At 30.9% G+C, this 15,581-nt stretch overlaps 1 protein-coding gene across 2 annotated transcripts in view; it reads left to right on the top strand.

Moving 5' to 3' along the window:
• Positions 1 to 15,581, top strand: part of LOC145320351 (outer dynein arm-docking complex subunit 4-like) — a 100,759-nt gene extending 85,178 nt beyond the window's left edge. For both annotated transcript variants that reach the window (XM_080162767.1, XM_080162766.1), the window contains 5 exons: positions 3,651 to 3,721; positions 5,502 to 5,566; positions 14,323 to 14,382; positions 14,863 to 14,971; positions 15,233 to 15,581. In XM_080162767.1, the coding sequence (XP_080018893.1) occupies positions 3,651 to 3,721; positions 5,502 to 5,566; positions 14,323 to 14,382; positions 14,863 to 14,971; positions 15,233 to 15,288 (361 nt within the window). In that variant the 3' untranslated portion in view covers positions 15,289 to 15,581. The remainder of the gene's footprint in view (positions 1 to 3,650; positions 3,722 to 5,501; positions 5,567 to 14,322; positions 14,383 to 14,862; positions 14,972 to 15,232) is intronic.

Genomic DNA, 15,581 nt, shown 5'->3' with positions numbered 1-15,581 from the left:
ATAAAGATATCCCTCAATTGAACAAAGTATAGTTAAACGTTCAGAAATATCATTATTAAACCATAGCAAAAATTCTTTGAATTAATTAATTTACGGTAACCATTAATTCGAAGCTTTTTAGAATTATGAATTATATGTTAAAAGTAATTCTAAAAAGATTACCCTTATGAGGTAAAGGGTAATAATACTTTTAAAATGAAAGTAAAAATGGTAAATTCATTTTAAAAGGGGTAATTTTGTATGGGATTCATATGAAGTCACCAGTAAAACCATTATTATGGAGTAACAGACAAGCAAGTAGCGAAGAAATTGCGTGCACAGAGTTGTAATCAGGGTTCCATCCTTAAAAGAAAATTTTTCTTCAAATATAAATTTCACACATTATATCAAATATATTCTTACGCTTATGATACTTAAGATTCTCATTTTTAGTGATATTGGAAACTAAATGCTCAAAGATAATATTAAATACTCAAATTTCCTGTGATTATTAAATACTTGTCAAATCCTTTTACTCATAAATTGTCAGATAATTAATGCCATACCATAGTTTAATGTTTTTTCTACGATAATTTTAAGGTTTAAACCTTAAATCCTCCATATATCATCCATATCTTAAGGTTTAAACCTCAAAAAGATACTTATCATATGCTATTAAAGATATATTTAAGGTTTCAAATTTAATGAAAAATGGTAAATTTGTGAAATATTTAAGGTTTCAACTTATGAAATTTTATAAAACGATAATATTTAAAGAAATATTTGAGGAAAAAATATTAGAAAGATAATTCAAATAGAAAGATAAAATGGTTAAAAAAATTTTGGAAAACCACAGCACCTTAACTAATATATAAATTAATTTTAGGTAATACCTGCGAGACACAACAAGAAAAGATTTAGCAGGATGCTGAAAATCAACGATGTCCATAATACGATGCCAGAGAAATTAACGGTGGGAAGATCCATCTCATCAAGGTATTGAGTTTTACCCTAAATAAAAGATAAAAAGATAAGATAATTTAAAACCCAAAAAGGTAAAAAGTCCTGGAAAAAATATTAGAAAGATAATCCAAATAAAAAGATAAAATGGTTAAAGAAAATTTAAAAAAAAAGATAAATAAAATTTACGATAGAAAATGCCTAAAGAAAATTTTTAAGATATTTAATTTAAAAATGTATAGAATTAAATGATAGTTGAAAAAATTCATTAAAGTAAAATTCTGTTTACTTTTAGGGTGTCCAAGGATAGGTCAACGGATCCTGATAAAAACGAAATGGCGCTGAATGGCTCATTGAGTAGGAATTTGAATGCCTGTGCCACGGTAAACACAGACATAAGTTAGTTAAACTGAAGGTAAACGGTATTACTACAACTCATTTTAGAAAATATCTATAAAAATTATTAAAAAGATATTACTTTTCTTGGGATATTTATGATAGACTATACAAAGTTATTGAAAGTTTAAAAGGTAATTAAAATAAATTTATCAAGAAAAATAAAAAATTAGAGATTAAAATGATAGATTCTAGTAGATGTATATAGATCACTGGAAACGGTAAAACTAATGATTAAATATATTACAGAAAATTGGGTTGAAACTGGTATCAACAAAAACCTGAAATAAAGAAACTAAAACTAAACAGGATAAAGGAATAGTCAAGTGATTTCTATGTTTAATTTTTCATTGCAAATGTTCTAATGTAAAAGTTGTGGTTTATTTCCTTTTTTCAAAAATAGAAAATTTTATTATTTAAAGAAATTTTTACAATTATGTTAAAGTCTCCTCAGAAAGTTTCAGTTAAAATTTTATTAAAAGTAAAAAGTAAACATAAGATTTTTTTTTGGTTGAAAAGTAAAATTACAGAAGAAATTTTTTTCCTTTTAATCATTTGAATATTATGAATAGCAAATTAAAAATTTTTTGTCTTTTGATAAGCAATTTAGAACTTTAGAAAATTCTTTTTATAGTTTTTGGAAATATTATTAAATGCAAATTAAAGGGAAATCACTTATGTTACCTGACCAATGATGAGTCAACAACGTCGATCCGTGTGCGAGTTCGACCAGTAAAAGCAGAGAAAACCATTTATCTGCTGAGGCACCATGAAACACCCATTCATCCCTGGAAATATAGAGAAATGAACACGTTGGATACATGAAACTGGAACCATCAGGAGCTGATGACGTATAGAATACTATAACAACAGATGCCACCAGGAATGCCTACAAAAACAAGAACATCTACATAATTAAAAGATGAATCCCTGATTAATATTGTAAATGTAATTTTTCCAAAATATGTTTAAATTTTATTACAATTCTAAGTTCTGAATACAAGCTGTAATTCGTTTTTTTTATTTTTATTCTTTTTTCTTTGAGAAAATAAGCAAAACTACAGTATGTTTTTAAATTTTGATTTTTAAGTAAAACAATTAAAAAGTACACTTTTTTTTATATATTCAAATATTCAATTTTGTTTAGAAAAATAAAATTTTTTTTTATCAAACAGTCTAATTGAAATTTTGTTTTCCCTAATTAAATGAAATTTTAAGCTTTTTGGGGGCAGACTGTAACACTTTTATAATAAAAAAGTAAAATTTAAATAAATTTAAGCAATGAAATTGTAGAAAAATTGTTTTAATTTGAACAAAATATAATTTTATGACGTCAATCAAAAATATTAACCACACTTGTCAAATGTGATTTAGGATTATTAATTTTTGTATTTGATGAGTTGGATTATTACTGTTGAAAGTGAACATTGAAAATATAACTAAGAGAAAGATAATTTTGTTTATCATTTATTAGCGACATATTACACCTAGCCTCTAGGGGATTTGCCCCAAGAGGTATAATTGCATCTTCTATTACCTACGCAGCCGAAAAAAATGTGAATGGATCGCAAATTTTCGCAAATAAATGGTGAATTCGCAAAATTCATTAAAAATTTCTAAATTTCATAAAAATTCGTAAGAAAATAAATAGGGGGGATTTTTTTCATTTTTTGGGGGGTTGGGGGTGTCACACCCCCCAAGAAAATAGTCTAAAACCACCACAGATCCAGTAGGTATATTCCCTGAAGAGTAGAATCCGATCAGTTCAGTGGTTACTGAGATCTTAAGGGACAGATGGACGGACGGACTGACGGAAGGACATACATTATTCTACTTTGTATTATAGATATCAAATAAATTATCCCTAATTCCTTCTTACTTGATCTGTTTAGGGGAAGAAATTGCAGAAAAAAACATCCTTAGAATAAATTTAAATATAAAATACCCTAAAACCATCTCAGGTCCTAAAAGGGAGAAATAAATTAGTACAGTTATTGTCAAAACCTTAAACAAAAAAAAACCTTACTACTTTATATGATAGGATAAAGAGGCAGTTGGGTGCAAACTGCTTAAGATCTGCGCTTGAGTAGTAAATCCAGTATTTTATCTGGAAGACTGGTATTGGTCTAGGTTAGGTTACTTATTAGAGAAGATCGGCTATATCAAAAGAATAGACTCCTTAAAATAGATATTTTATAGACGAAGGGAAGGTCTGGATGAGTTTTTAGGACATACTTAAAACTATCTACGATAGTAAAGCCCTTAGATGCTAGAGACGATGTTCATAAAAATTAAATCTAATATTTCTTTTTCAGGAAAAGAAAGCAAGAAGCAAGATTGACCAAAGCCCTTATGGGGAAACTAAAACAAGACATGGACTTTTTGGGTAAATATAACATATACATACGCTTTTGATTTAGTATCAAACCTACTCACTAATCGAGGTATAATTTGTACAAACTTTATGGCATTGAATTTACTCCAAGAGAGCTTAAATATTCAATAAATAAATTTCTTTGTTGTGTTCTTAATGGCTTTTTTTTAGAAATTTAATGCATCCTGTCTGTTTGTATGCTAACCGCTGAACTGATATGGTTCCCCTTTACAGGGTAGCTTCTTATAGGTCCTGTAAAGGTTTATAGCTATTTTTTGAGAGGGTACCAAGAAAAATCGCCCCTATAAAATACCACCCCACCCAAAAATATTTTTTTAAAAAACTAAAATTGAAATTAAAGAAGAACGGGAGAGGTTGGTCACCTCCCCCCCCCTCTAAAAAAAAGCAGCACAAATTTTTTTACTGTTTCTTTTTAAATTTGAAATTTAAAAATATGGTTATCAAATTTAACTCCGCCCTCCTCAAGTGCCCCTAAAGGCCTCTAGGGGGCGTAGACGCAAGTATATATTAAACAAAAGTACCAAAATGTGTAATTAAATAAATATATATATATATATATATATATAAATCATTAACAATTAAAAAGAATGTCACTTTTACAATGATTAATACAGTTAGACCAAGTAATACACGTTGCAAATAATGCCATAAATTCATTTTAAACGTCAGAGCTACCCTTTCCCAAAAAATAAATTTGTTAAGGGTTTCCTGTGCCAATAAGCATCCAGTATATAATTTACTTAAGCCCAGTTCACAAAAGACAAAGGTCGACCTCTGAAAATTATAGGTTGACCTATAGAAGCTCTAGGTTGACCGATTTTATAAAGGTATTTGTGGGTTGTACTTGTTTAGGTTGACATACAGAAAAAATCGGTCGACCTTTAAACGTTATTTGTGAATTGGGCATTAATCAACCTTCAAAAGACAGACATACTTGTTTTTCATGAAACAGATTTCGTGATTATTTAAAGGAATTTATGGCAAATTCTTTTTTGTTATTGACAACTGAACATCTGCTCTATGACTTACTTTATCAGTTTGTCATCCACTTTGCTTCACTACTTATGGAAGTTGCCATCCTTGTTCATGTTGTCAAAATGATTTTCATTTAGTATATGTAAAACTTAAGCATACAACTAAAGATTGCTAACATAGCAAAATGTCGAAATTGGTCAAATGTAGGAGCACTTAAATTATGGTATTAATAAATGTCTTATAATTAGTGAGTCTTGTTTAAATATAATTAGAATTTTAATTAGAAATTGAAACAAGCAACAGTTTTCATCAAAGTAAAACATATAATACAAAAAAAAATATTTTGGACTGTAAAAACATTTTTTTATCAATTAATTCAGTTCATGATAATAAAAAAAAAATATATCACAAAACTGACACAATACAATCTGTCCCGATTTTGTATTACTTTTGCGGAACATGATTTCAGTTACGTCATATTTTTCTTTCCCGAAAAAGGGAAGGGGAAAGAAAAAAAAGGGAAGGGGGGAAGAAAAAAGGAGATGGGAGAAAAGGGGGTTTTCCCCATCTCTTTTGAAGAGATTTTCTTCCCCCCTTCCCTTTTTGGGGAAAGAAAAATATGACGTAACTGAAATCATGTTCCGCAAAAGTAATACAAAATCGGGACAGATTGTATTGTGTCCACAAAACTTATTAAAATGAACAATTATTTTATCAAATGCAAGATTATTTTTTAATTAACTGTTGGGTTATAATGTATATTAACATTGTCTTCATGTTTTTATGATCTATTCAGATAAGCTTTGCTTGGACCCTGGATTTCCAATGGACGAGGAGCTCTTGGATGATGAATCTGAGAAGGTATAAGTATAAGTAACACAGCCTGCACAATGTTGAGTGATATTCCAGGATTCATATTTAAACCACAACTTACTTTTAGATTGGGGGAAACAAAATTTCTTGGGTTGAATTTGTCTTTGGTTAAAAAACTGTCGCAATTTGTTGGAAAATAATTACGCAACCTTCCCTGAGATAAGAAGGTGAGAGATTTTATAAAGTTAAGATCCTACTTATCAAGCAACTGTAATCATGTTTTATTTCTACTCACTAATATGATAATGGGAGGGCTATTATTTAAGTTGGCAATGAATATGGAATACATGCCATACATCTAGGCCAGGGTGATGTAATACTTGAGTAACTACCACGTGTATGGCTGTTCAGCGTGTACTGTAACATAGATTACACTCAGCTATTCGTGCGCGAAGCCTGCCAATCTAAGTTTGATTAAAGGATTGTGTCACTGTCGTGTGCATCTAGATCATAACTCAGAAAATCATTGCAATATATAATATATATTCTCGTATTCATTTGAATCCGGTGGATAGGAACCGGTTCTCATGAATACGAAAAATCTATGTCTAGCATCGTATTATATCCAGTTTTCTACGAATATAGAAATGTACAATCATAAGATTAAAACTAGTTTTTTTAGCCGGTGCCTTCGGCACCACGGGGCTAAAAAAACTAGTTTTAATCTTATAATTGTACATTCTATATCCGCGGAAAGCCGTTTATAATACGATACGAGAAATAACTATTCTTGCTTTTCTCAATGACATAAATTAAAAATATTTTTTTTGTACATTTTTGAAATTCTAAATTTCAAACGAAAAAGATAGAAAATTTAACTTCAAACGTATATATTGTGTGTCTTTCTTTGAAGAATAAAAATATAGCGAGTCTATTCTACAAGCCAGGATTGCTTTGTCTATCTTGCTGTTTAAATTAAATGAGTATGTGTAATGTGTATTAAATGGTTTTTTTATCAAAGGAACTTTGGGGCAAGATAATGGACGATAAATTGATGAACACAACTCAGTGTGATAAACAAAATCAACCCTTCTGTAATTATTAGATCTTTTCATGAAAATACCCATTCTCGAATTTCATTCTTCTGCTAACCTAAAAAGTTACTTTAGGGGCCTAGAAATACATGTACAAAATTTCAGCTCTTTATCTAGCGCCAGGCATGTCAAATATCAACAGATAACGGTAGCACGGCGGTTTTAACAATATCTCAGTAATTTGCAGGTTTTAAGCTCTTCTGCATATTTCAATTTAAACACACAAGGCCAAAGATATTATATCCAAAAAATCTTTTGTCAAAGTCTACTCTACACCTAGCGCCAGTCAGTTTTCTAAAATCATGCATTTTATACCTGTGAAAAATGAAATCGCCAGCGCTAGGTGTAGAGTAGACTTTGACAAAAGATTTTTGGGATATCATATCTTAGGCCTTATGTGTTTAAGTTGAAATATGCAGAACACCTAAATTCACCTTCCAAGCCATTCTCTATGCATTTTAATTTTTTTTATGAAATAACGGGATTTCAAAACTTCCTTTTGAAAAGGCCTAAATAATATCTTTTTTTGTCCCTTTTTTCACTGTTTATAGTTACAACCTATTAAGATATTATTCTCAGTTAAAAAAAAATTGGCGCCTCCAGCACCAAAACCGGCAAAAACAGGCAGTTAAACTTCAGTACCCCTACTTAACCCCCTAACAGACCCCCCCTCTATCTCGGCTCCTGTTACAGATAGAGACGTAAAACTTTTTTCTGGTGGTTCATGTGTATTTTTAGAGAAAATTACTTTTCTAGTCATAGCGGTCAGACCGCTCCTTATCCGCTTTTTAGCAGCCAGTTGCTAAATATTAAAACTGCTGTAGAGCAGCCAATTTTAAAGCTAAGAAAACCAAATTTTATGACAAACTATTATTTTTTATAACAAAAAAAAATCCATATTTTTTTATTGTACTACATAAGTTTTGTTGTCCCTCATTTTTATTTGTTTTGTCAAAATTTATTCAGAAGGTACCATGTGATCAATCATATATATTTATTCATACTTTTTTACACTTTTTGTGTGTCAAATCAGATTGATTCCTAGATTTTCAATTTCTTGGGAAGGTGGTGTTACCCTCTCCCAAATTAGTTATAAACCTTCCCAGGACCTAAGAGTAGCTACCCTGTTATGGGGAACCATATCAGTTCAGCAGTTAGTGAGATCCTTCAGTACAGAGAGACATAAAAACAGACATCCTGTTATCCCCCCTAAATAAAATATCCTTCCCCCCCCCCCCTGCCTAATAAACACATTGGACGTCCTTGAAGGGGAGAATGGTAATATTACTACAATTATTTTTTACACTATATCAATATTATATATTTTACAAAAGTTTATATAAAGACAACCATAGACACAATTTTTCTCACTATCACTGATTATAAACTTTTTTTTGTTAGATACTATGAAATAGGTCCTTCACTTATTGTATCCACCTTTCAACTAAAATCAGAAGACATTTCTAAAGTCATTTTATACGTACTAGCACATACATCACCGGCAACTTCGTTTTCTGTCGATGATCCAGAATCTTTCTATCAACAGTTAAATTTTGAAAATACATCTTGCATTTGAAAAGGAAAATAAGAAAGATAATATGTAATAGGATGGAAAAGAACATCTTGATGTTTTTAATAATTAGATTTGTATATTTTGATTTTGTTTTTAACCCTTTGTAGAAAAATTGATAATATTTCTAGGATCATGGAAAGAAAACAAAGTCATTCCTAAATTAGGACAGAAGTCACCTTCCTAGGAAGGACATAAGTAGTAGGGTGGGTCGATTTTGGACATTTTTTTTCTGAGGCCAAAGCGGGGATCTGCACTCAATTTATATAGATATAATACACCTCTGGATGATTTAAAATTTATCCTAAGTCTTAAAACCGCAGACCACCAGACATTCAATTGTATAGCTATTTGTAAATGGGAGTCAAAAATTTATTGAATCAGAACTATGGCTTCATGGTGCTCCCTGGAAATGCCTTGAGGAGCTGAGTCAGGAACTTTTGTCCGTTTCAAAATTTCTCGTCCCTAGCCTTAGAAAATCTAAAAAACCTCTACAAATTGGACAATTCTCAATAAACCTTAAAAATTTTTGTTTTTTTTGTGATTTCTAAGGCTAGGAACGAGATATTTTGATACAGACAAAAGTTCCTGATTCAGCTCCTCAAGGCCTTTCCAGGGAGCACCATGAAGCCATAGTTCAGATTCAAAATTTTTTTTGAATGTCGTCTTTGCATACTAATAAGTAATGAATTATATTTTTAAGTGGTCGTGTTCTAAAACTCAATTTTTTAAAATTCTTTTTCGGTCAGAAATGTTTTTAAGGTTAATTTTATCTGTTGCATATCCCCGCTTTGTCTAATTCCGATATGAACCCACCCTAATAAGTAGCCTTCCTTATGTGAGAATTTGTTAGATGAAGGGCATAACATGCCTCCCTTAACAAAGATTTTGCAAGATTGAGGACATAAGTAGCCTCCCTTCACCTCACAAAACCTAGCTTTTTGATCCATAACATAGCAAAATCTTGCATAAAATTGGTTTTTGGTACATCACATAGCAAAATATTCGAAAACTTAGCTTTTCTGTCCTTCACATAGCTAATTCTTGCAAAACATAGCAAATTCTTACAAAACATAGCAAATTCTTGCAAAACATAGCAAATTCTTACAAAACATAGCTAATTCTTGCAAAACATAGCAAATTCTTGCAAAACATAGCAAATTCTTGAAAAACTTAGCTTTTCTGTCCTTCACATAGCTAATTCTTGCAAAACATAGCAAATTCTTGCAAAACATAGCAAATTCTTACAAAACATAGCAAATTCTTGCAAAACAGAGCAAATTCTTGCAAAACATAGCAAATTCTTACAAAACATAGCAAATTCTTGCAAAACATAGCAAATTCTTGCAAAACATAGCTTTTCTGTCCTTTACATAGCTAATTCTTGCAAAACATAGCAAAAAAGGGTCCCAAACTCAAAACGAAGTTTCAGCGTGATTTTTTGACACTTAGAATATTTTTGACCTGGTGTCCTCTCAGTAGGTACTCTTGGTGTCACCTGGGTATTTTTTTCTTCAAAAATTTGACGTCAAAATGTGTCAAAATATTTTTGGACTTAGTCAAATTTACTAAGGATTCGAACCATTTCACAAATCTTACCGTCAGTACAAAGGACACCAGGTCACCGTATCTCAAGAATTTGCTATGTTTTGTAAGAATTTGCTATGTTTTGTGAGAATTTGCTATGTTTTGTAAGAATTTGCTATGTTTTGTAAGAATTTATTTATGTTTTGTAAGAATTTGCTATGTTTTGTAAGAATTTGCTATGTTTTGTAAGAGTTTGCTATGTTTTGCAAGAATTAGCTATGTGAAGGACAGAAAAGCTAAGTTTTCCAAGAATTTGCTATGTTTTGTAAGAATTTGCTATGTTTTGCAAGAATTTTATATGTTTTGTAAGAATTTGCTATGTTTTGCAAGAATTTGCTATGTTTTGTAATAATTTGCTATGTTTTGTAAGAATTAGCTATTTTTTGCAAGAATTTGCTATGTGAAGGACAGAAAAGCTAAGTTTTCCAAGAATTTGCTATGTTTTGCAAGAATTAGCTATGTGAAGGAGAGAAAAGCTAAGTATTCTAAGAATTTGCTATGTTTAGCAAGAATTTGCTATGTTTTGCAAGAATTTGCTATGTTTTGCAAGAATTTGCTATGTTTTGTAAGAATTTGCTATGTTTTGCAAGAATTTGCTATGTTTTGTAAGAATTTGCTATGTTTTGCAAGAATTAGCTATTTGATGGACAGAAAAGCTAAGTTTTCCAATATTTTGCAAGAATTTGCTATGTTTTGTAAGAATTTGCTATGTTTTGCAAGAACTTGCTATGTTTTGCAAGAATTTGCTATGTGTTGCTAAAATTTGCTATGTTTTGCAAGAATTTGCTATGTTTTGCAAGAATTTGCTATGTGAAGGACAGAAAAGCCATGTTTTGTAAGGTTTTGCTATGTGAAGGACAGAAAAGCTAAGTTTTGCAAGATGAAGGACATAAGCAGCCTTCCTAATGTAAGAATTTGTTAGACAAAGGACATAAGTCACCTCTCTTAAGTTAGATTTTGTTAGATGAAGGACATAAGTAGCCTTCCTTAGATCAATTAGATCAATTTCCAGTGACTTTTGTCCTAATTAGGAATGACTTTGTTTTCTTTCCTATTTCTAAATGTTAATTTATTTAATTGCCTGCGTCTGGCATCTGACTAAAATAAAAATCTATTACATTAGTTTCAACAATTAACTGTGTTGCCCCTTTCCGGACCCTAATCAGCCAGTTTTTGTATGAAGTCTTTTATTGTGATCAATATCATAAACAAATAAAAATATTAATTAGCGCCGCCAACCGCCATTCTACGTTATTTGTCGTTTTTTGGCGATGGTCAGAAAAGGTATTTTTTTGTTATAAAAAATAATAGTTTGTCGTAAAATTTGGTTTTCTTAGCTTTAAAACTCTACAGCAGTTTTAAACTGTTTTTAACCTATTTTTAAAACGTATATAAAAAAAATACTATGACACCAGTAGAATGAGACTGCAGAGCCTAAATTTGAATTAAATCCCCAATAAACTTTTTTGGGGGGATTTAAATATTAATTTTTACTGTTGCGGTGATCATTTTGACCGAAGCAAAAGGTTTTTTTTTATTTGGGTAAAATTCGTAGCTTTTAGAGTGTTTTGCTTCATAAATATTGTATTCTGGTATAGAGTAAAATTAGGCCTTATGATTTTACTATAAAAATTCACTAAAAAGTTAATTCTTTATAATATATCAACTAATTAACATTAACATGTTTGTGTTCTCTCACTTATTTTAAAAACATAAAAAATGGCTGTAAAGGGTTAAATGACAACAAATGTTTATGCAATACAACAAATTTATTTTTGTCACATATACAAATGCGTTATAAAATAAGATTATTCAAACTTATTTTTTAAAATAATTTTAAAAAGAATGTATCTTTTATGTGTATGGTTTTCATTCTTTTCATTTTAATTAAATAAAAATTATTTAACTACATTGGAAATAAGTCACTTTGTGAAAACACTCTTTTTTTGAATTGTTAGGAATTGAAATAAAACAAGACTTCTTATTGGTTAGATTTCAGAATTATTTGTTTTATTGTAAATGTTATATTTTTCAATGAAATTAATTGTTTTAGAAAGAAAAAAATATTTCCAATGAACAGAGTAATGTTTTTTTTATTGTATCAATATAAAGTGAATTATATAAAAATGTTCTGTAAGCCACAATATTACCCGAAGTAAAAAAAGAGCTTTTGCTTCGGTCAAAATGATTACAGCAACACTAAAAATTAATTTTTAAATCCCCCAAAAAAAGTTTATTGGGGACTTAATTCAAATTTGGGCTCTGCAGTCTGATTCTATAGGTGTCCTAGTATATTTTTGACCCCCCATTCAAAAATAGGTTAAAAACAGTTTAATATTTAGCAGCTGGCTGCTAAAAAGCGGATAAAAAGCCGTCAGACCGCTATGACTAGAAAAAGTAATTTTCTCTAAAAATAAATATGAACCACCAGAAAAAAGTTTTACGTCTCTATCTGTAACAGGAGCCGAGATAGAGGGGGGGGGGTCTGTTAGGGGGTTAAGTAGTGGTACAGAAGTTTAACTGCCTGTTTTTGCCGGTTTTGGTGCTGGAAGCGCCAATTTTTTTTTAACTGAGAATGATATCTTAATAAATTGTAACTTCAAACAGATAAAAATATCATTTAGCGCCGCCAACCGCCATTTTACCGCCAAAATTGGCGGTTCCGTTATTTGTCGTGTTTCGGCGATGGTCAGAAAAGGTATTTTTTTGTTATAAAAAATAATAGTTCGTCATAAAATTTGGTTTTCTTAGCTTTAAAATTGGCTGCTCTACAGCAGTTTTAATATTTAGCAACTGGTCGCTAAAAAGCGGATAAGGAGTGGTCTGACCGCTATGACTAGAAAAGTAATTTTCTCTAAAAATACACATGAACCACCAGAAAAAAGTTTTATGTCTCTATCTGTAACAGGAGCCGAGATAGAGGGGGGGGTCTGTTAGGGGGTTTAGTAGGGGTACTGAAGTTTAACTGCCTGTTTTTGCCGGTTTTGGTGCTGGAGGCGCCAATTTTTGTTTAACTGAGAATAATATCTTAATAAGTTGTAACTATAAACAGTGAAAAAAGGGACAAAAAAAAGATACTTTTTAGGCCTTTTCAAAGGGCAGTTTTGAAATCCCGTTATTTTATTAAAAATTTTTAAATGCATAGAGAATGGCTTGGAAGGTGAATTTAGGTGTTCTGCATATTTCAACTTAAACACATAAGGCCTAAGATATGATATCACAAAAATCTTTTGTCAAAGACTACTCTACACTTAGCGCTGACGATTTCATTTTTCACAGGTATAAAATGCATGATTTTAGAAAACTGACTAGCGCTAGGTGTAGAGTAGACTTTGACAAAAGATTTTTTGGATATAATATCTTTGGCCTTATGTGTTTAAATTGAAATATGCAGAAGAGCTTAAAACCTGCACATTACTGAGATATTGTTAAAACCGCCGTGCTACCGTTATCTGTTGATATTTGACATGCCTGGCGCTAGGTCGCCAGTAGAGATAAAGAGCTGAAATTTTGTACATGTATTTCTAGGCCCCTAAAGTAACTTTTTAGGTTAGCAGAAGAATGAAATTCGAGAAAGGGTATTTTCATGAAAAGATCTAGTAATTATAGTTATTGATGGAAAAGATATATGACACTTATAGTTTTCCATGGATCCAATCAGAGTGTAACAAAAGTCCCTAAATGAAAGATAGTGTTTATAGACTTTAGGGACCAGTATAATTTACATTACAATGTGTCTACCCCTCCTACCGTATTCTTTCTACTTTTCCTATATTTATTTTCAAAATAATTTTACTGATGATAAGCCACTCCATTTCAGAGCATTAGTTTGATCTGTACATTGTATGTACATGTAGATTCATATTTTATTTCATTAAAAGAATAAGATGTAGAAGACATTATTTATTTGTATCTAGGGACCTTAAACAAAGAGACAAACTGAATTTTATTTAAAAGAATTAACATTCTAAGCTTCCTTTGTTACAATACCTTGTACTAATAGAGTTACTCAAGAGACATCCTGCCTGATTCCACCAATAGGAGAAAACTAAAGGATCATACTAGAGATCTCATTAGTTAAAATTGTGTACACATTTTCTATGTATGGGAATATATTTTTTTTCGTTCGAATTATGAGTCCGCTATACATAAATTGTCGCATATTTTGGGATTTAGCTTTTCCTGGGTAAATTAATTCGTATAAAAAATTCTTTTCTAGTATAATTTGAAGCATATTACAAAACATATATTAAGTTAGATATAAAATTCTTTTAATAAAGTTAGCTTTCTAAAAATTATATTGTCGAATAAATTCATCAAAAATTTTGTCGCCCGTATCTAGTACATAACAAAATGTAAACAAAAGGTATGTTTTCAAAACTTCCCTTTTTAATTTTTACCAAAAATGGGGTCAGTTGGACTGTCTAGATATACAATGTCTTTTCTTGTACCCAGGGATATAGGGATAGAAAATAAATTGCACTTTTCTCAAAATCAAAATAACCATTTTTTGTTTATTTACCCAATAAGTTAATCTTTTTGTATGTTATTAGTTGATATGGAAAGAAATGGAGATAAAGAAAACAGCGGGTGACACTCTCAAGTTTTTAACGGTAAACTTTCATATGTTTTAGTAGTGTAGTGTACCTACTCTAAAACCGGGGAGGGGGGGAGGGGGTATGTAATTATGTCTAACTGACTGGCCATCTAACAAATATATCAGATTAGGTGATTGATTTGATTACTTTTAACTTAGGTTTTGTCTTATTATAAAAAAGTTTCAAAAAAATATAGCTCTCTCTGTTTTAACATGTCAGCCAACTTACTTATTATAATCTAGGGATAATAATATAGTAATAGGATGTTTGTCAGCTTGTCTGTAAAGCTAACAGCTGAACTGATATAATTTACCTTTGAATTAAGTCTAGGGGAGGTTTATAAAAATGTTACCTCTACCTTGCCAAAAGAAATAAAATATCCAATCCCACCCCAAATTCCTTCCATCTTTGTAACAAAAATTTTAAGTTTTGCAAGAGACTAGGGGTGTAGCCATGATTTTACGAATAAAATGTAACAATATTGTACTTTTTTAGCTTCGTAAAAACTTCTGGGAGACGTCCGAGCCTCCAATACGCCGCGTAAGAACCAGGACAGACAAGGATGATAATAAATCTGTCCTATCCGGCCTAACTTCATCTATAGGTAGTATTATAATGATGTAGAAAGAGAGAGAGGAAGAAGGCGAGAGAGAGAGAGATAGATAGAAGGAGAGAGAGATGGAGGGAGGGGGAGAGAGAGAGAGAGGGAGGGAGAGAGAGAGAGAGAGGGAGGGAGAGAGAGAGAGAGAGAGAGAGAGAGAGAGAGAGAGAGAGAGAGAGAGAGAGAGAGAGAGAGAGAGAGAGGAAATCAGACGAGAAATTGAAAGAAAGAAAAAGTTATAGAATTAATTTAATTCAATTTTAGGAGTTTCACTAGTTATAGAAGACGACCATTCCCAAGATTTAAGAGATTTTGATTAAAATGTCAAACAATGCTGTGATAGTATTTATGAGGATATAGGGATATGTAAATGGAAGAAAACTTTGTGTTTTTAGACAAGACCTTGTTTATAGGGACAAATTGAGATTAAAAGTATGGAAAATCTGTTTCCCCATCACTTATTTCAATAGTAAAGATAAAAAGGTGGTGAGGTTATTCAGTGGCTGACAAGCACTTTGAGAGAAAGACCCAAATAATGAATCTTACAATTACCTATCAATATATCCCATGATAGAAGAATATCTTAGAAAATACATATATACTCAAACTTAAA

This window comes from Acartia tonsa, chromosome 5 (assembly GCF_053477335.1).
Source record: "Acartia tonsa isolate MP-2025a chromosome 5, ASM5347733v1, whole genome shotgun sequence".
NCBI lineage: Eukaryota > Metazoa > Arthropoda > Copepoda > Calanoida > Acartiidae > Acartia > Acartia tonsa.
The sequence above is the reverse complement of the archived record's forward strand: the minus strand, read 5'-3'. Positions and strand labels throughout refer to the sequence as shown.